The sequence below is a fragment of the Penaeus monodon genome, chromosome 16, assembly GCF_015228065.2.
Source record: "Penaeus monodon isolate SGIC_2016 chromosome 16, NSTDA_Pmon_1, whole genome shotgun sequence".
NCBI classification, from domain to species: domain Eukaryota; kingdom Metazoa; phylum Arthropoda; class Malacostraca; order Decapoda; family Penaeidae; genus Penaeus; species Penaeus monodon.
Window position 1 is genome coordinate 4,540,767 of NC_051401.1, and position 20,000 is coordinate 4,560,766.

Consider the following 20,000-nt stretch of genomic DNA (forward strand, 5'->3'; position numbering starts at 1 on the left):
TTTAAAAAAAACTTTTTATAAAAAGGCGGAACTGACGTTAATTTTTTTAAAACTTTAAATTTTTTTCCCCAATTTATATTTTTTTGGGAATTTTTTTTAATTATGGGTTTTCCAAAAAAAATTTATTTTTTTCAGGGGTTGTATATAATACAAAAAAATTTGCAATATGTAGCTTTCACAAATTTTTTTAATAATTTTAAAAAATATAAAATTTTTAATTTTTTGCCCCTGGAAATTTTTTTTTTTTTTTTGGTTGTTTTTTTTTTTTTAAAAGTTTATTTAAATTTTAGACAAAAACAAAGTTCGGGGGATTCGACCATAGAGTTTTCTTTTAAAATTTTTACCTTTTTTTGGGGGGGGGGGTTTTTCTGTAACATATTTTTCTTTAGGGGTTTCTTTTCTTCCCTATCTTTTCTTCATTTTTCCTTTTTGTTTGAGAATTCGTATTTCATTTTTAAAGGTTTAAAATTTTTTAAAAAAATTAGTCCATGTTTCTTATTCCGAAATTTCATGGTTTTCCCAGTTAGCTTTTTATTACCAGGATACAAAAAACAATTTCCCCGCAAAAAATGGGGGGAAATGCTTCAAGGGATTATTAGGTTTTGCCCAAAAACAGTGTATAGTTTAATGAAAGAATAAAATTTTTTTTATTTTTCTTGTTTTAAAGGGGGGCCGGGAATAAAAAAGGGTTTTTTGGGGGTTTTTGCAAATTTTTAATTTTTTTTACCCAAAAGGTTTATTTTTTAAATGGTGGGAAACCCCCGGGGGGGGGGGGGGGGGGGGGGGGGGGGGGGGGGGGGGGGGGGGGGGGGGGGGGGGGGGGGGGGGGGGGGGGGGGGGGGGGTTTTTTTTTTTTTTTTTTTTTTTTTTTTTTTTTTTTTTTTTTTTTTTTTTTTTTTTTTTTTTTTTTTTTTTTTTTTTTTTTTTTTTTTTTTTTTTTTTTTTTTTTTTTTTTTTTTTTCTTGCCCTAATTTTCCCCGGGGCAAAAACCCGTTAAACTTTTCCTTCCCTTTTGCCATTTTAAATTTTTCTTGTTTATATATGAAGAGCAGGAGAGTGGCATGATGCATTTTTAAGGGGTTAGATTTTTGTAAAGTAGGATTTCTGAATTAGAAAAGTTTTGACTCCATATTGCCAATCACCTTTGTTGATTATTTGTATGTTTATATATGGATTGCATTGCCAAAATTACCATGTGTATTTATTTGTTAACAGTTGTGTATGTATATAGAGTACATATGCAAAAATTTACGCAGATATGCATATGCAGTTATACACGTAAATTGTGTATAGTGTAGAGTATAATGTATATAGAAATATTAACAATTGTATATTATTGCCACAATGGTAAGATAGGCTGAAACTCCACTTTATATAACATAAATAATACACATTAGCGTATAATTGTTCTGAGTCTTGTGCCTAACGAGAATTGTATTTGGAAATTCTAGTATCTTAGATATATCTCTGAAATGTTCAGGGTGTAATTCAGAGCCAGTAGTATTGTTATGCCTTTGTATACTTTCTACCTTTGTTTTAAAAAGTGGAGGGTTGTTTTACTGTATCATATTTTTATCTATTGTAAAGGTAGATATCTGTGGTTTTACTTCCACTCATACTTTAACAAATATACATGTTTTCCTATCTTTGATTCGAGTCAATTACGTGCATGCATTTACTAATGGATTCATAAACCATTTACTTACAAACAACCTATACTATTGTGGCCAGTGTGTTCTTTGATGTCCAGTAATGGTTTCATGGTTATTGTCACTCTAGTTGTATTGTCTGTGTGGATTCATTACCTTTAGTTTTGATACAAATTACAATTTACCTGAGCAGAAGACCTGGAGGAGACAGCTGCATTACACAAGTGGAGTTCATTAGAGCTTTTGCCTCAAGACAGTGATACTCAGTCTACCATCAGCCAGCCAGGCAATGAAGGTAAATGTTTTTGTAGTTTTACTTGATTTATAAAGTTTCTGGAAGTAGTTGGGGGATGTTTGCACAGTGTGAATATACAGGTTTATTATTTTATTGTTGAACTGTACTTGCCCAAAGTTTCCTGCAACCAAAAATTGAATTAAATCTTTTACTTCTATCAGCAGACAGTATCTTCTCCCAGTCCTTTATGTCAAGGGTGGCTGCCGAGCGCAGTCGGGTTCTGGGTCGTAGCATGGAGGCCTCGGCGCCATCATCCCCGTCCCACTCCCCCTCTCACCAGCCGGGTCCCTGCTCGAACACTGTCCTGCTCCTAGTCATTCATGCTGGATCCGTCCTTGATCCAAATTCAGGTATGTCTGGATGCGGAGAACTCTTTTTATTTGTCTTTGTCTTTCCAGTTTCCTTTTTTTTTCTTTTTATATTTTTTTCCTCCTTTTTTTTTTTTCTCTCTCCTTTTTTCTTCTTCTTTACCTATATCATGAGAGATTCCTGTAATCATGAAAAGATATTTGTTTACAAAAATGATTTGCTTTGCCTTGTAAATAGTAATTCATTTAGGACCAATTTGTTTCTTTATATTCTCACAATTTGAAGTATTTCCTGATATCAATTTATGGCCTGAAGTTGAGTGAGTGAAGCTACATAATGAGTATGGAATAGGGAATAGCTTAGGGAATATTATTTTTTTAATTGATGACCACAAACCTGAAAAATAGAGAATTTTTTTGAAGGATAAAAATAGTTATTTACTTTTTGTCTTGAAATAAATTCCATCTTGGTTCTTATGTGTGATAGTCTGTTATTGTGAACCCACAGATGTGATGAACAAGAGAAGTGACTTGACCACCTTTAGGGGAGCCTTTGAGTCAGTGATGCGACAACATTACCCGCATATGGTTGGACATGTTGCTGTGAGACTCGTTTCTGCTGCTCCTGTTTGTTCTGATAGTCTTAATGTGTTGTCAAGGTCAGTAAATAGGTTGTTTTTTTGGTTAGGTTGTGGTGTTTGAATAAGGTTGTGTGTGCTGCGTGCGTGCGTGCGTGCGTGCGTGCAGAGTGCATGCATATACAAATGTATATTTTTCATATAGAAATTATGTGAAGTTTATAAGTATGTACAGCTATAAACTAACTAGTGTGTTTCCATTTATCAAACAGCTTAAGCCCATATGGCTTAGATTCATCTCCTGTGTGTGGTGAAACTTCTGGAGGTGACAGTGTACCTGTGGGAGCTGTGCCTCTGCTTGCCACTGCTACTCCTGAGTATGAGGACGCTGTAATGCGTACCCTCAATGCCACCAATGCTGCTTACCATGAATTCCTCAGGTCGGAAGAAGGGCATGGATTTAATGGGCAGGTTTGCCTGATTGGTAAGTAGTGCTGGAAGAGATGTGAAGAAGATACTTGGGAAGTGACAAGATTGATAGTGATTTTATGATGAAGAATTTATGCTCTTCTGATTTACAGAAGGAAAAGAACTTGAATTGGAAAAGTTTTCCTGAAAATTACTAATCTGAGATAACATGAAATGTCTTCACTATAAAGAAAACCTCTCTTTCTCGACTCTTTTGAGCCCAGACAGAGCAGATAGGTAATTTGTGTAATCAATTCAATGTGACCCATGATTCCTTTAGGAATGATTCCTCTAAAAATAATTTCTTTTACTTATCTTGTTAAATTCTAGTGTGAAAATTTTTGTTTGTTCTTATTTTGCTATTTCTGAGGATTATTCTCCATATAATTCCCAGGAGAGCAACTGCTTTGAACCCTTGTTGGTTTTTATGCAAAGAGAATATGATTTTGAAGAAATATTTACCTGTATAAATGCCCTGTGCATGGCATTTAAAATATTTTGAAGAATCCTTCTGACAATGCATGATTATTTATCATTGTGTAGTTTAGGATGTTTCACTAGTCAGTTCTAAAATTGAATAAATTTCAAATTTGAGAAATGTAATTTTTTGCAGTTTTCATATTTCTTCCCTTGCATTTCTAAAATATGGAATACAGATGCTTAGAACATGAATAGGACAATCAGTAATAGGTATAGACCAACTCAATTTCATAATCAGGTCCTTGATTGTTTTTCACTGTCAGTGTTATTATCGTGAATATGATTTCAGGTGACAGCGTAGGTGGCATCTTAGTATATGATATTCTTTGCCGTGTCCATGAGCAACACAAGTACGGGAGCAATAGCAACATTCCTGAGGGAGAGCCTCCTTCCCCGGGTCAGTACTGCAAGCAGAAGCCTTCTCCAGCACATCCTAGTTCCTCATCTCTTTCCCCAGCGTCTCCTCCATCAGGTTCTCCAGACCCTCCCCAGACCTCCTCCCCAGTCATATCTCCGTCCCCATCTATAACTGTTAGCATTGATAATGCTTTGACAAACCCCTCAGGTGATGTATTTAGTCCAACCCTAGACACAAAATCCCTACAATCACCCAGTAGCCCTCCTACATCTTGTAGCACACCACAACATACTGAAACAGTGTATTCAGCACAGACACTTAATAACCCTCAGACTCCATTGCGTAAGATTTCTGCACCTTTGCCTGTGCCAGCACCTCATGGCCAGGCTGTTAGAAAGTGTTCAGCACCTTGCAGTGTTCCCTGTAGTAGCACTGGGACTTTGGGCAACAGGGCAACTGGAGGACCTTGTAACATGCCCACACCATCACCACCAGGGGTTTCCACAACCTCTCCTAGTAACCCTAGTCATTCTCAACACCCTTACCACCCACATCACACTCCTGTGCATCGTTTCCATCTTCAGGGTATTTGTATCCCCCCTGATGCCCTTCTTCCCGGGCCACTAATCGAACGAAGAGGCAAGTCCGACCTGCTCCTTTTTACCCAATATAGCATCCTGATGAGCACGCAGTTGAATTTGCAAACATTTGATGACGGGTAACCATGCCATCATATTACTAGGCAGCCCATCCCTGCATTTTGCCAGATGTAAAATCAGATTCACAAAAGACACATTATGTACAAAATATATTGGGCCTTAATAACTTACTTTCAAACTGGGTAAAAAGTTCAACATTTTAAAGTTAATGGTATATATAAAATTTCAAAGTAGATAACCCTTCTAAAAAAAAAAAAAAAGGATAATATTATGAATGTTTACTTTAATCAGAGTATATGGAATGCAGAAAATGTTTCAGATCACTGTTGCAACTTGATGAATATTTGCTTTTATGATGATATGTTGTGATTATATGATTTATATGTTCTTTCATAGCAACAGAAAGGAAATTTCATTACCTTTTGTGAACCTGACCTTTTTTTGTTATTTATGTTTGGTAAGTCATAGATGAGATTCACACAACTTCTTTAATATTTAAAGCTAAAGCTTTGTTTTTTTTAATTAGTTAAGATTATTAGATGCAATACCTCAAGATTATTAATTAATGCATGGTAGAGACTCCTCTTTAGGCTGCTGTCATTTGTATTGGCTGGAAATATCAAAGCATCTAGAATGCTTTCATTTTTTTCTAACAATAATTCTTAGTTTATAGTTATTATTGATTTGTAATATCAGATCAGACTTTTTAGTGAAACAGAAAATGAGTCATTGGCCAAACTCTAGAATATTTTGAATAGAAGAGAAATTACTGCATGAGATTTGACTTAATCACAGATTTGCTTTTGGAGCGTCAGGCATCCGTCATTAAACTACAGCTTCTGCATGGGTCAGGAATGCTTAAGCAGCTTTACATCATTAGCGCTGATGTGAATAATTAGTATTATTAAGTTATTCCTAATTATTTCAAATTCTTATTTTTCCTTGCAGTTTTCCTTTCACACAAAGGTACAAGTCTGGCATTTGCCCTTTTTTTTTTCTTTTAATCTGTTTAAAATACACACATGAGTATTTTTTTAAAATTGCACTAATGTAATATGAATAATCATTTAGTTTTGTAATTAATCTTTGATGATTATAGATGTGTCATTAAAATTTTGTTATTCCTAAAATCAAAATTGGGTTATGTGTATTTGTTTTCTATTATCATTAATTAAAATCTCTATGAACGTAAATACAACAGAAGTGTGTATGCAGTTTTCTAAATATCTCATATTTATGCAAATTCTGATCAGTTATTAGGAAGCCTATAAATAAGCTCATAAGCATAAATACAGTCCGCTAATATTAATATTGATAATTATTATTATTATTATTTTTTTAATTATTATTATTATTTTTTTGTGTCAGTTTCTTGGACACGGTATTCCCTGGAGTACAAAAAATAAGGCAGTGATAGATCCTTTTAAACTGTATTAACTATTGTATGATGCAGTTCTAAGTATATTCCACTTTTTCACATCATCATGTTCTGCAACAGTGGTGTGGAATCGGCAATATTTTTTTTCCCCATACTGTGATGATACACCTTGAATAGGACTCTTTTACTCTTTTTCGTTATTCCAGTCTTTGCCATTATAGTCTTCACAGATACATAAAGGTTGATGATCAGGGATGATTACATTAATTAATAGTTAAATATGGTTATAGTATTTGCATAGATATGAGAGCCTCAAGATAGTATAAGATAGTGTAAAAGTGAGAGAGAGAGAGAGAGAGAGAGAGAGAGAGAGAGAGAGAGAGAGAGAGAGAGAGAGAGAGAGAGAGAGAGAGAGAGAGAGAGAGAGAGAATCTTAAATACTGATGCACGATTCCAACACTTATTCTCTTAGGTGATGAAACTTGTGAAGGATCAAAAGTTTATCGGAAATCTGTCAGCGCCGACGCCACTCACCACTCCGATGTCCCCCATTGCCGATCAGTGTCTGACTCCGATTATCATTATGCTAGGCATCTCTCGGCCCCCTTCCCTCGGCGGAGGTCATCGTCATCAAGGTAAGAGAGATACAGTTTTGAGCTTACCGTGACAACAGTTACGTACCCGAGATTGATGAGGTGACAAGGGTCTTTTTTATACTGCCAGGAAATCAAGTGAATATTTTTTTCTTCTTTTACTTCCTTTCTTAGGAATTTTGAGGTATTGGATGTTTTTTGGGGTGTTCTTTAAACCTTTAGTTTGTGATAATTGAATATTCATGATATCCAGAAAAGGAGATTCTTTTAAAATCTACAATACTTAACACATGATAAATAAAATTATATTGTATATACTTTAAGTTAACCCTCTTTATACTATTTTTCAATGAGCATGAGGTTTGTGTCCTTAATTTCCAATCTTACTGATATTCATATTAGCGTTAATTGTGTCATTATTGTATTCATAACAGGTCTTTCCCACTCTTTAAAATATCATTACATTGTTTAGAAATAATGGTTGATGAAGTTGGAATCATAAGGCAGAGTACTGATCAGCAGGCTTTGGTTATGCTTGTTTTGCTTTCTTCTTTTTAACTTGTAAGTCAAATGAATTTTCAGAAGGGTATTCATCCTAAATTACCCTTTTTTGTCAAAAAGCCAAAGCATAATATTGGCTGCAGATTAAGTGTTAAAACCAGTATGATTGGAATCTCAATGTATTTTTAGTAGGTAAAATTGGACTAGATTTTGGCAGTACGGATTGTTTTATACTTTTATCAGCTGTTATTGCTCATTCATAACTCACTGGATCTGGGTTTTTTCATGGCCTGCACATGGACCAGAATCCGGGCTCTAGGCTTACTTGAGTGGCAAATCTCCCACGTGTGTGGCTTGTAGGCCAAGCTCACACAAACACTCATGTGCAGTATCAAGACTCCTTGCCTTCTCTTTCCAATGTTATTATCTTTTTTTTTTCCGCTGATAAGTTTTTGACATTTTTTGTCATTTATTATGCTGTATCAAGATTGTAATTGGCTGTTTTTGTTGAGCAGGCTTTATATCTCTCTAGATAGTTTATAACTGTGTAATAACAAAAACAATGAGTAAAATTATGGTATTTATGTGATTTTTTTATGCTCTCATGTTACTAGATTTTCTGTAACATACCCTGTGAGCAGGATCAGGATCCTAAGCATGGAAATAGTGTCCTCCCTGGAGCTGGCACTCTTCCAGCTAAGGCTCACAGCTGTTACATTCTGGCCATATGTACCAGTGGAAATAATGCAAAAGCCCCTTTCTAAATGCGCTTTGTGTACCCATTGCGAATCATTCCCATCACCCTGGAAACGAGCCAAATTTTTCATAGTAGCACATTCCTGTCATTTCAGCCCTCAGCCAAATTTTTTCATGATGTGATGGTCACGTCACCTGGATCCACTGGGTTGTTACCTGTATTAAGCATGAGCATCTACTTGTGTAACTTTTGACAAGATTGGTGAGAACCAGTTTTTGTTGAAATATTTTATAAAATAGGTTGAGCAGGAAAAGTGCTGTGTTAGTTGAGAAACAGACAGACACAGACAGACAGACAGACAGACATAGAGAGAGAGAGAGGGAGGGAAGGAGGGAGAGAGAGAGGGAGGGAGGGAAGGAGGGAGAGGGAGAGAGGGAGAGAGAGGAGAGAGGAAGAAGGAGGGAGAGAGAGATGGAGGAGGAAGGAGGGAGGGAGGAAGGAAGGGGAGAAGAGAGGGGAGGGAGAGAGAGAGTGGGAGGGAGGAGGGAAATGAATGGGAGGGAGGGAGGAAGAGAGAGATGGGAGGGAGGGAGGGAGAGAGATGTGGGATGGGGAGGGAAGGAAGAGTGGGAGGGAGGGATAGATGAGAGAGTGGGAGGGAGGGAGATAGTGAGAGAGTGGGAGGGAGGGAGATAGGGAGAGAGTGGGAGGGAGGGAGATAGGGAGAGAGTGGGAGGGAAGGAGATAGTAAGAGAGTGGAAGTGAGAGCATGAGAGTGGGATGGAGGGAAGGAGGGAGGGAGGGGGAGAGAGAGGGTGAGAGAGAGGGAGGGGGAGAGAGAGAGGGATGGAGGGAGGGAGGATGTGTATGTGACATTTTATATACTAATTTCAGTTGTTACCTAAGGTTTCCATAGAAAAAGATATAAAAAAGAAAACAGTTGCATGCTGAGAGGAATTTCTAAAATTTGACTTAATTTTTTTGCACTTGTTCAGTTTTTAACCCAGTGGCATGTACATAAATGCCATGCCGATTGAGAGTTTATTGATTAGATTTACACATGTCTCCACAAGTACTTAGTTCACCAGGAAGTCAATCTCTAGTCCTATCTATCCCACTTGTTTACGGATTGCCTTGATTTTTGGAAATATTATTTTTTTATTTCCTATTGCCATTAGTTTTGTTAGTAAAATTATAATAATTGTAATGCTAATAATAATAACTGCATTGATATCAGGAGCACTAGAAAGAAATATGTTTTTCCCAAAAAGTCAAGGAAAAGGAAATCAGGTGCATCACATAGCAAGTGACTCCTTGGTGGCTGAGCACTTGTGGAGTCAAAACTACAAAACTACAGTAGACCTAAACCTTACACATTCCCGATGGCAATGGATTAAGTATAAGTTACAGCTCTTCATGAGGTAGAAATTTTGTTTTTCAATTTTTTCTGTGGTACTGACACTATATGATTTATATACGCAGTGATGAAGTGATTTCTTTTTTATTCAATTATTGTGGTTTTAGTCCCCAGCGCAAGTCGTCATCTTCAAGGTACGTCAGAAGAGAAGGGTTGACTTTGTATGGCACATGGCTACAAATGTGATGTGTACAGAAAAAGAAAGCTTTATGTGCAAGTGAAATGGCTTAACTTTTTACAATTCATAAGATACACAAAATTTCAGATTTGCCCAATGCAAGTAATAAAGCCTTGTTGCATAAATCATTCTCTTCTGTTCATATATATAGCTGTGTTGCAAGACTGCCTGTGGTTACATGGATAGACTGGTAACCATCCCTGTAATTAAGAATGTAACACATTTTTCAACTACATTTATATCTTGTCCTTTATTTTTTCTTGTGTATTGTGTCGTCCTAGTGATGTCTAGTGTGCTGTTGGGTGATTCAAGATGTATATTATACCCTCTAAAACCCTGAAAATTACCAGAGCCTGTAGAACATCATCATACCTTTATGAGGATCAGTTATATATGGAAATCCAATATGGCAAAAATTGTCAGTGTTTATATATATATATATATATATATATATATATATATATATATATATATATATATATATATATATATATATATATATATATATATATATATATATATAATGTTTATTTATTTATTTATTTATCTATATATATGGGGGTTTTGTTTCTTATCTTTTTGTCATATTTGTTGACATGGCCCTTTCTTTTTTTGTATTGGATCCTATGTTTAGACTGTTTTGTTCACTTGAATTGCCTTTAAGCTGCTCAAATCAAATGTCAGTGATAATTATATTTATCTTTTGCCAAATTTTCAGAGCATATGTGATATGTATTTTTTTTTTTTAAGTAGTAATGAGCCTGGTATTCATAGATTTTTTTTGTATAATGATTTTTACAGTGACTTTACTCTCTTTCACTTTTTTTCTGTCTTTATCATGTCAGTGTTTTCACCCAAGTCTTCCTCTTTTTCTTTGTCTCCCAATCTCTCTTGTCTTCATTTTCTCCAGTTTTACCATTCTCCAGAATCTATACAAAAGAGAAATGAGGAAATGAAATGTGTATTTTGCACATAGATTATTTTAATTCACTTCCAAATATAGGGAGGAAGTTGTTGGTAGATATAACAGAAGTGGCATAATGAAGAAAATTCACAAAACAAAACCAAAAAAAAATTATGATATTGATTTTTTTCCCTGATTAATATTTATATTTACTGAGATTTATATGACTGATGACATGAAGTCTGGATGAACTTGGATAATAACTTTGCTTTTATTGGTTTATCTCAAGATCGTGTAGAACCAGGACCTTCAGGTATCTAATGTCTTTAGAATTTCTTGCTTCTCTTTTTCCGTTATTGATATTGCCCCTTCCACTTGATGTCAGATACCTAGTTACAGTAATGTCTAGTTGGGTAAACCAGTAGAGTATCTCTGACAATGTCGTGGCCAGTGTTTTCACACGCTAAGTACCCCGAGCTCTTAACAAAAAACATGCAGTAACATCATGGTTTTTCTCAAATCTGGAGTGTTGTATGTTCTCTAAAGTCCTTACGATGGAAGAAGGAAAGAGTGTGAGACGGCACTTCCTGTGAGAACATATTTATTTATCTGTGCTGTTTATCCATGTGTCATAAAGAGGATAATTCATTTGCCTATGGGGAGAATTTGATTCATGCTTTGCTTGAGGTGAGCTGACAGTAAGGAATTGTTATTAAATCTTAATTCCAAACTGAGAACTTTTTAGTGTAAATTCAGGGCAGAGAGAAGATTAAGTGCTTGCTGAGTAATGCTTGTCTGTCAGGAGATGGTCGATAAATAGGAGATTTGGGTTAATGTTAATCTTTGATTCTTATCTGCCATAATGTATGCACTTGTATTTCTGAATAAGTTGATATATTGGTGGATAATAGTGTCTATTTTTTTTTTTTTTTTTTTTTTTTCCTTTTTTTTTTTTTTTCTTTCTTTTTACTGATACTTTGTGAAATTGAAACAAAGCCAGACAGAAGTGGCATGGCATGAACGATTTGCAATATTTTAGACGATAATTTTAGTATTATGATTAACTAGTTTAAGGATATTATCCATCTTGTTACTGCATGCCTTACTGTGCTTTTACGTGGGTAAGAGTATTTGCCTATTTAACCGAGGCAAAAATTAATGTAATTTCTCTTTCACCACTCCAAGTCATTACTTCAATCTTAGTGCTTTCATGATCATCTTGCTCTTTCTCTCTTTTGTGACTTCGCACCATAAGATATGCTGTAGTTGAAATTACTATCATTCATGTTTTCCTTGGTAATGATGTTCAATAATGCTATAAGATAGTGTGAGAAGTAAGTTTATTATGGAGACCTTGGTTCAAGTCAGATCTGTGCATTGCTAACATCATGGACTAGTTTTATAGACAAGCTAGTCTATATGTAGAAAGGATGATACCAAATTGTTGTAAAAAAGATTTATAATGTTTTATATTATGATATGGATGCAGGAAGATATATCTTTTGCTTCAAATAGTAATTCCTTTTTTTTTTCCTCACAGTGACCATGGGCACAGCAGACTGGATTTCGAAGTCTCAGATGTTTTCATGTTTGGGTGTCCATTAGCCCTTGTGTTAGTGTATCGCAAGATGGTGAATGCCGAAGATAAGAACTGTAAGAAATTTATTGTTTTGATATTGTCATTTTTTCTTTGTCTATTTCTCTCTCTCTCTCTTTTGTTTTTCTTTCTTTCTTTCTTTCTTTCCTTCCTTCCTCAATGTATGCATATATTTATTAGTGTAGGTAATTTTATTGCTCACATGACAGCTTGTGATTTCTTTTGATTTAGGTAGCAGGATCTCTTATGCATATTAAGTGAACTTTACATCAGATAATTTTTTTGTTTTTGGAAAAGGTTTGTTAGATCTTGACTTTGAAATGTAGTAGTAACTGATAAATAGGTTATCATGTTCAATCAGTTGGCAATAAACATTATGAGGTTGATATTCCAAAAGCCAGTTATCTGTAAGCTTAACCTAAATGTGTATATAATATATGAATGTAATGAGAAATCAAATGCAGTTGTAAAAGATATTAAAAATTGACAGAAAAATACATAAAACAGAAAATACATTCACTTCCATAGAACCACAAATCTTTCAATAAATCTGTTATTTTTTTAGAAATAGATTAGGAGCAATGTTTTGCTTAGCCTTATTATTTACTTAGATATACTCAACAAATTCCATTTCATCCATCAGGTATGATACAGAGACCAGCTTGCCAACAAGTGTATAACTTATTCCACCCAACGGATCCACTGGCTGTCCGTTTGGAGCCTTTACTCTCTGCCAGATTTTCTCTACTCCCTCCAATCACAATTCCCCGCTACACAAAGTATCCTCTTGGAGACGGGAACCCAACACATCTGCGTAAGGACATTTGTTTTCAATTCATGTTGGGTGGTGTGGGTGTGGGTCAAAAGATTTATTCTACATCTTTCTTTTTCCTTCATGAAATGTGGTGATAATAACAAAGAAGTTTATGGCTTGGGGAAGAATAGTATTGTTTGGCATTTTCTCCTAGTTAATCCTGTTTTCCCTCATCAGTGGAATGCATTCAGACTCACGGAGAGGTGTTCCTGGACATTGGAGGAGCCACTGGGTCTCCGTCTTTAGCAGGACAGGCTCGAAGAATGTCCGATGCCTCTATTCTTTCCACCATGTCAGGAATGGCAGATACCGTTCCTCTTGCAACAATCAATGCTTGTAAGTTTTTTCTTTCCTTTTTTGATAATTTGAGTTGATGTATTCCTCTGAATATGCAGTATTATTCTGATCTGTGAATGGTTATGTGAGAAGTTTATATTGGTGCTGAGCTTGAAGTTGCTTTGAATTTGTTTGTATAGGTATGAATTGCATCCTTTTTTACAAACATTACAGTTTCATTTCTTTTCATAAATTTTAAAGCAAAACAAGATTTGATAAAATGAAGAAAAATAGGTGGATACAGTGATAGAAGTGAATACAAACAAGGAATGTAATGTTGGCACAGTTTTCTGCTTTCATTCTGTTTCCATGTCTGTCTCCCAAACTGAAGTACTTTACATTATTACCTATTGATTAATCTTGGCAAATTCATATAGGATCTGTTTTACTCAATTTGAGACTGCATTCCATAGATCTCATTATAGCATGCATGTAATCACTAATACCTTTCTATTGTAAATTTGGAAAGACTAGATACAAAAGTATTAAATAAAGGTAATGGGCAGCAGGATCCACATGGAAGAAATAACAATGATTCACAAAAACTTTTTTTTTTTTTCTTTGCAGTGAGTCAGCGCTGGTGGGGAACGAAACGTCTGGATTATGCCCTCTACTGCCCTGAGGGCCTTGCAAACTTCCCAACCAACTCCCTGCCTCATTTATTCCATGCGTCATACTGGGAGTCCTCAGATGTGATTGCTTTCATTCTCAGACAAGTATGATGAGAGTCTCAGATTTTTGTATTTTACATCTGCTGCTTTTGTACCCAATAATAGTATTATTATTTGACTCTTATATAGTCATATATACATATTTATATACTGCATATACTGACAATTTTGTTCCTTTGTATCTTAGCTGGTTCGAACAGATCACGCAGCTCTAACAGCAGATGACAAAGATCTGCCAGTGTTCTCCCCCACACAGCCCAGGGAGAAATGGATGAAGAAGAGAACCTCTGTCAAGATTAAGGTATGTGTAGAATCCTGCAGATGTTCAGGAGATGTGCTTATATGTTTTTTCTTTCGTTTTGAATTGAGGATTTGTGAACATTTAAAGATGAAGTTGGAGCAGATCATTGAATATTGGTGTTATTAAAATCTGTGGTAAGTCTCAATGGTATGATTATTTTGACTCTTGTTTCAGAATGTTGCTGCCAATCATAGAGGGAACGATGTCATTGTACGTGAAGGTGCCCCGCAGTGCATACAAGCAAGATTCATGTATGGACCTCTAGATATGGTTGCTCTCTCAGGTACATACTATATGGCTTCCTTAACTGTTTTTATTGCTTATCATATAAACTACACTACGATAATCTTGTAGTGTAGTGAGATTACAGAGCTATGATGAAGAGAATGAAAACAAAATTGAATATGTCAAAATGCCAGTGGATGACATGAGATAGTCTAGAAACAAAAAAATTAGGACTGGTAATAGAATTTATAGTTTAATACAGTGGGGATGTTTAGAAACAAAGAGGCTTTAAATGAATTAATAGATAATTAAAGGTGGAAATGGAAATTATTTTATTCAGCATGTCATTTATTTTGTTTCTATTCATGAAGACTAAACTTTAATAACTGAGCATGCATTCATTGCCTATCAAATACATCATTTTAAAATTATGTTAGACTCAGAATCACACATTTTAATTCAAACTCTTTCATGGTAATGTATCTCACTCCTAAGAAACCAAATTAGAGTAGACAGTTCATAAACCTGTGGCTGATGGTTAAAAGACAAAAGTAGAACTGAAAATGAGTTAACATGATCATATAGAGGAGTGAGATAAATAAATAAGAGCACAATGCACACTACATCATTAAGGTTTCGTTCACTAGTCATCATTGAGGGAATTTATTTCTTTCAGAGAATCTGAGTTTTGTTGACAGAATATTGTTGTCTTCATCATATATAACAATATGTTAAAGTGCAGAGGCATGTTATTATTATTATTATTATTATCATTATTTGTTATATTTATTTATTTATTTTTTAATTTATTTATTTATTTATTTTTTTTTTATTATTTTATTTATTTTATTTTTTTTTTTTCTATAATTATTTTGAAGAGGTTAATCTCAAAGCAGATAGATGTATAGAAACATAAGTATTGCAAAGGAGGTTGCAATTGTTATTGCTTTTTAACACTTTGTGAATACATCTTATTAGTGAATTTTTTTTTAATGATAATGGCTCTTGAGCGTATTTTGCTTTACATTTTTCTTTCCTCTGTTTCTCAGGTGAAAAAGTAGACATTCACATCATGCGAGATCCCCCAGGAGGGGACTGGCAGCAAATAAGCACAGAAGTAACCGACAAGAATGGGCGCATATCATTCACAATTGCTCCAGAGAAGGCTCTTGGGTTTGGGATGTATCCTGTGAAAATGATTGTCAGGTATGTTCTCCTCGCCTCTTTAACTTGCTTTCCCTGATTCACTGGGGAGTGAAAAGGAGAGGTTGCAAGGTTTGAGAAATGTGTAGATAATATTACGTGTGTAAGATATGTCAAGTGGATCACACTTGTAAGAAATAGTTTGTTCTTAAATGTTGAATTTATGGAAATAACTGAGGAGTTCCTTCTGATTTCACAGTTGCTTTGCTGCATAATATTTATCTTGTTTATTTAGTTACAAAATACAGTTGGAACAATATAGACTGAACTATTTCCAGAAGGGAAAACAAAGGAGAAATTATCAGTAAGATAGCATCATAAAAATTAAAATTATCAGACTCGAGTATAGGATAAAGTTCCAAAAATAAATGGGTAGATTTATGTAGCTACATAATTTATGAATATATACAATATGGAAGTAGATTCAACTGTGGAGGTTAAGCAGCGTGATAAGCACAGTCAGATATTCTTTTGTAGAGAGGTATTTGGCATATGAAAGTTGAGAACAGAGATGATATAGATGAATATGAATAATGTCAATATGCAGATGTAATTAATCTTTTTCAGTTAAGCCTTCAACAGAATTACATGTAATTTTGAGTAAGATTAATCATACATCTGTTGTGAAGGTATTCATTCTAATTTATATCTTTGTCTACTGGTAACATGAGTGCCATTCAGAGGTTGAAATCTTTCCAGATATAGCCGAGGGAAAGAAACTTGGGAAAAGAATGGACTGCAATAGTTATAGTTCATGATATCCAAGAAATATTGTAGTACTGAAGACAGAAATGCGTCTCTATATACTTTTAGTTCAAATCGTGTATTAGATTAGCCAGCAAGTTTCAGTATTTCAGTATATAGACTAATTATGTGACTGTTATTCCATGTACACTATTTTTTTTTTTTTTTTACATAGTTACTCCATGTTTACAAAGCCACTTCAGGTGGGATGATTACATGGTCACTCAGTATGAAGAAATTGGTTATCATAGATAATCCAGGGGGAATAATTACTCTATATAGTTAATATAAGTATATTGGTTACTTTAGATTATTTTGGAATCCTATTTTTTAAGAAGTAGTGTTGTACCAAAGATGCAGATGTATTTGTATATCACTAGACTACATTTGTGAGTTTGAATTGCATATGAGATGATTGTTGAAAAACTTTACATAGTTGCCTCATATGGACAAATTATGATACATAGCTGCCCCATATGGATTAATTACTATTCATAGCTGCCCCATATGGGTTAATTACTTGATATACTTACTCCATATAGACTAATTACTTTGCTTTACCTACATAATTACATGGTATCTTTATTTGGGATCTCTACAGCTCCCAGGAAACTTGCCACAGCCAGCAGTTGGGTCCAGAGATTTCTCAGTGAGGAAATATATTTGTATCTTTATTGTGTGTGGTGAACAGGGATTTCACTTTTTTTTTTTACAAAGATATGGGCACCTAGAGCATGTTGTGGTGGTGATAAGGGCCAGGTGGCATTAATGTGGTGTGGGTAGTGAGACCTAAATTTGGTGGGTATTTGTAAGTGGAAAGAACTAGCAATCTGCTTCGAAGATGATTTGCTGTGCAGTTCTCGTGGTGGTTTGGTTGATTCTGTCCAAACATATTGCTGTTTACTAATTTGCTTTTCAGCTATTCCCTTCTCATTTTGGATAATGTGACTGAAGGGCAGCTTTGGTAAAAACAATGGCAGGTAAAATCAACCAGTGGTGAAAATACATTAAACTTTAATAGATGGTTTGCCACTTTTTTCAGTGCGATAGTGTTTTTACCATTCAATGAAGCAAGATTCTCAAAGGACTTAAGAGATAGCACTATTCCCGTGTCATGGCAGTTTTATGATATTATATATAGGGTCTATCTGTACTTCGTATCCTCATATAAACTAAAGGCTGAGGAATAGAATAGACTACTTTTGTCGGTATATTTCTGGAAAGTTATTTTCATCTGGATATGTGACTATTAAGAATTGCAGAATATTGTCTAATTTTTCAAAATATATATTAACCTGTTCACACTGGGTACCAGCTATTCTTACCATGACGAACTGAGCTCATGTGCCATGTGGCAAGTATCTATGCTGCTCTATGTTGTGTGCACTTTTTCATTTGTTTGGCCCTGTCTGTGGTCATTGAGAAGGTATATCCCTTGAAAGTAGGCTCAAAGTCTTTTTTAGCCTCATTTATTAACAGATAATGTATACTACAGTCAAAATCTTAGAAATTAAAAACCTGCTTTCTGTGCTTCTAATTCTTAACTTGAGTGGCTCCTGGTGCGGGATTCAGTATGACATGGGTAAAAATTTTTTGTCATTGGGTCAACTTACTCACCCTTGTATAGAGAAAGTATTCCACATATTATTTGTAGCAGATGATCATTTAGTTTATGTGCCATCTAGTATGTGCCATGTGATTTTTATATGACTATATACTTAGGTGGACATAGGGTAAAGCTTAGTACTTCATCATGGAGCAGCAAATTCAACTGAGTATTTAATTATCTTTCAGAAACTTGTTAATGAGTCTTTAAGGGTAACCATGATAACCCAGGATTGTGGAACTGATGATTTCACTCACTTCATGCGTTTCTTTCAGAGGTGACCACACTAGTGCTACTCTTTACCTGACTGTTGTGCCCCCCAAAACTGAGTGTGTAGTGTTTAGTATTGATGGGTCCTTCACAGCATCGGTGTCAGTAACAGGCCGGGATCCTAAAGTTCGCGCAGGAGCTGTTGACGTTGTTAGGTAAGTGTTAGTTTTTTTCTTTTCAGTATTTTTGTTTTCATTTGTAATTGTTCTTTGTTTTTATGATTCTCCTTTTTTTTTTCTTCAAGTTACTTCTTCTTTTCTTATCAATCTCATAGTTCTTTTTTTTTTTTTTTTTTTATATCCCATATTATCATCTTTATCTTTCTCCTTTTTTTTTCCCAAGGGAGTTTAGATAGATTAATCAATTTGGGATGGCTGACAATTAAATTTTTGTCCAGACAGCTGTCAAGAGGTGGTTGTCAATTTGTATGTTTAACAATAATCATCAAAGCAGATTCGACACATTTTATGTCAGCATCCAGAGCTACATTCTTTCTAAGTTAGCCATATGAAAATGAAAGAAAGAAAGAATGAAAGAAATAGAAAACTGTGAACAAAGATCAAATGGCTGCTTGATGGTAGCAAGCTATGATTTGAGCTCCCTGTTGACAAGACAATGGATTAATTAAAATGGATTTTTATTTTCACTGCAGTATTAATTTACCTGAGTAATATTATGCTCAGCCCCCCAAAAATGTGAAAAATACCATCATATAGCATGGATTCATTGTGTTAAAAGAATACAGTTTTTTTCATGAATAGTAGGTACATATATTTTGTAAACAGATAGTAATTATTGTATATTTTTTTGTCTTTGTCAAATTCTAGCTCAAGTCTTTATAACTGGACTTCTTGCGTTTCTATTTTTCCAAATCTTCAGCTATGTCATCAACATCCATCTTTTTCTTCCCCTTCCCCACATTTTTGTACTTGTCATTTATATATATGCGTATATATATTTTATATTTATCACATTTAACAAATACAAGTTAAATCCCACGTGTATTGACAGACACTGGCAAGAACTTGGATACTTGATAATCTACGTGACTGGCCGGCCAGACATGCAGCAGCAGAAGGTTGTGTCCTGGCTGGCCCAACACAACTTCCCTCATGGCCTTGTCTCCTTTGCCGATGGTCTCACCAGGGATCCTCTGGCACATAAAGCTGAATATCTTCGAGGACTGATCCAAGTAAAGAGTTCTGCTCTTAGTTTGTGGGGTTTTTAGGATTGTAAGGAGGAGACTGCAGTAGTGTAAAGTCTTTTTGTTATTACTTTAAATTTTATTTTTGGGGGGTTGATCTGTCTTAAATTTCATTTGGTTGATTTCCTTTTAGGATCATGCAATCGTCATTGTAGCAGCATATGGAAGTTCGAAGGACATAGCAGTGTACAACAGTATTGGCTTGAAGACAGGGCAGATTTACATCGTGGGAAAGGCCAGCAAAAAGCAACATGCAAATGCACAGGTAATACAGTTGATGCTCATATATGAATATATATTTTTTTTCACTATGATAGGTTTTACAGCAGCAAGCAAGAAAGGGAAACTAATTGACCTGTCTGCATGTGGATGTATGTTTTGGGGGAAAACATTTTTTTTTACAAAAGAATGTACTTTGAAGTTTTACACCGGTAGTCACAACTTATAGATTATCTTACTTTATATCGATATTTCAGGTCTTAAGTGACGGTTATGCTGCCCATTTGTCCTCACTCTCAGCCTTAGGCAAGTCCAGGCCTGCGAGAGGAAACCCGCAGATGGTCATT

At 35.0% G+C, this 20,000-nt stretch overlaps 1 protein-coding gene across 1 annotated transcript in view; it reads left to right on the plus strand.

The window, feature by feature from the left end:
- LOC119582919 (protein retinal degeneration B-like) overlaps positions 1-20,000 on the plus strand; it is a 42,822-nt gene that overhangs the window by 7,522 nt on the left and 15,300 nt on the right. The window contains exons 2-20 of the mRNA XM_037931430.1: positions 1,843-1,944; positions 2,109-2,294; positions 2,761-2,911; positions 3,103-3,314; positions 4,068-4,775; positions 6,646-6,808; positions 9,489-9,515; positions 12,004-12,116; positions 12,704-12,874; positions 13,052-13,210; positions 13,778-13,926; positions 14,069-14,182; positions 14,357-14,465; positions 15,457-15,613; positions 16,956-17,003; positions 18,236-18,385; positions 19,242-19,422; positions 19,568-19,699; positions 19,911-20,000. The exon at positions 19,911-20,000 is cut by the window's right edge and continues 53 nt beyond it. Coding sequence (XP_037787358.1) covers positions 1,843-1,944; positions 2,109-2,294; positions 2,761-2,911; positions 3,103-3,314; positions 4,068-4,775; positions 6,646-6,808; positions 9,489-9,515; positions 12,004-12,116; positions 12,704-12,874; positions 13,052-13,210; positions 13,778-13,926; positions 14,069-14,182; positions 14,357-14,465; positions 15,457-15,613; positions 16,956-17,003; positions 18,236-18,385; positions 19,242-19,422; positions 19,568-19,699; positions 19,911-20,000 — 3,122 coding nt within the window. The remainder of the gene's footprint in view (positions 1-1,842; positions 1,945-2,108; positions 2,295-2,760; positions 2,912-3,102; positions 3,315-4,067; positions 4,776-6,645; positions 6,809-9,488; positions 9,516-12,003; positions 12,117-12,703; positions 12,875-13,051; positions 13,211-13,777; positions 13,927-14,068; positions 14,183-14,356; positions 14,466-15,456; positions 15,614-16,955; positions 17,004-18,235; positions 18,386-19,241; positions 19,423-19,567; positions 19,700-19,910) is intronic.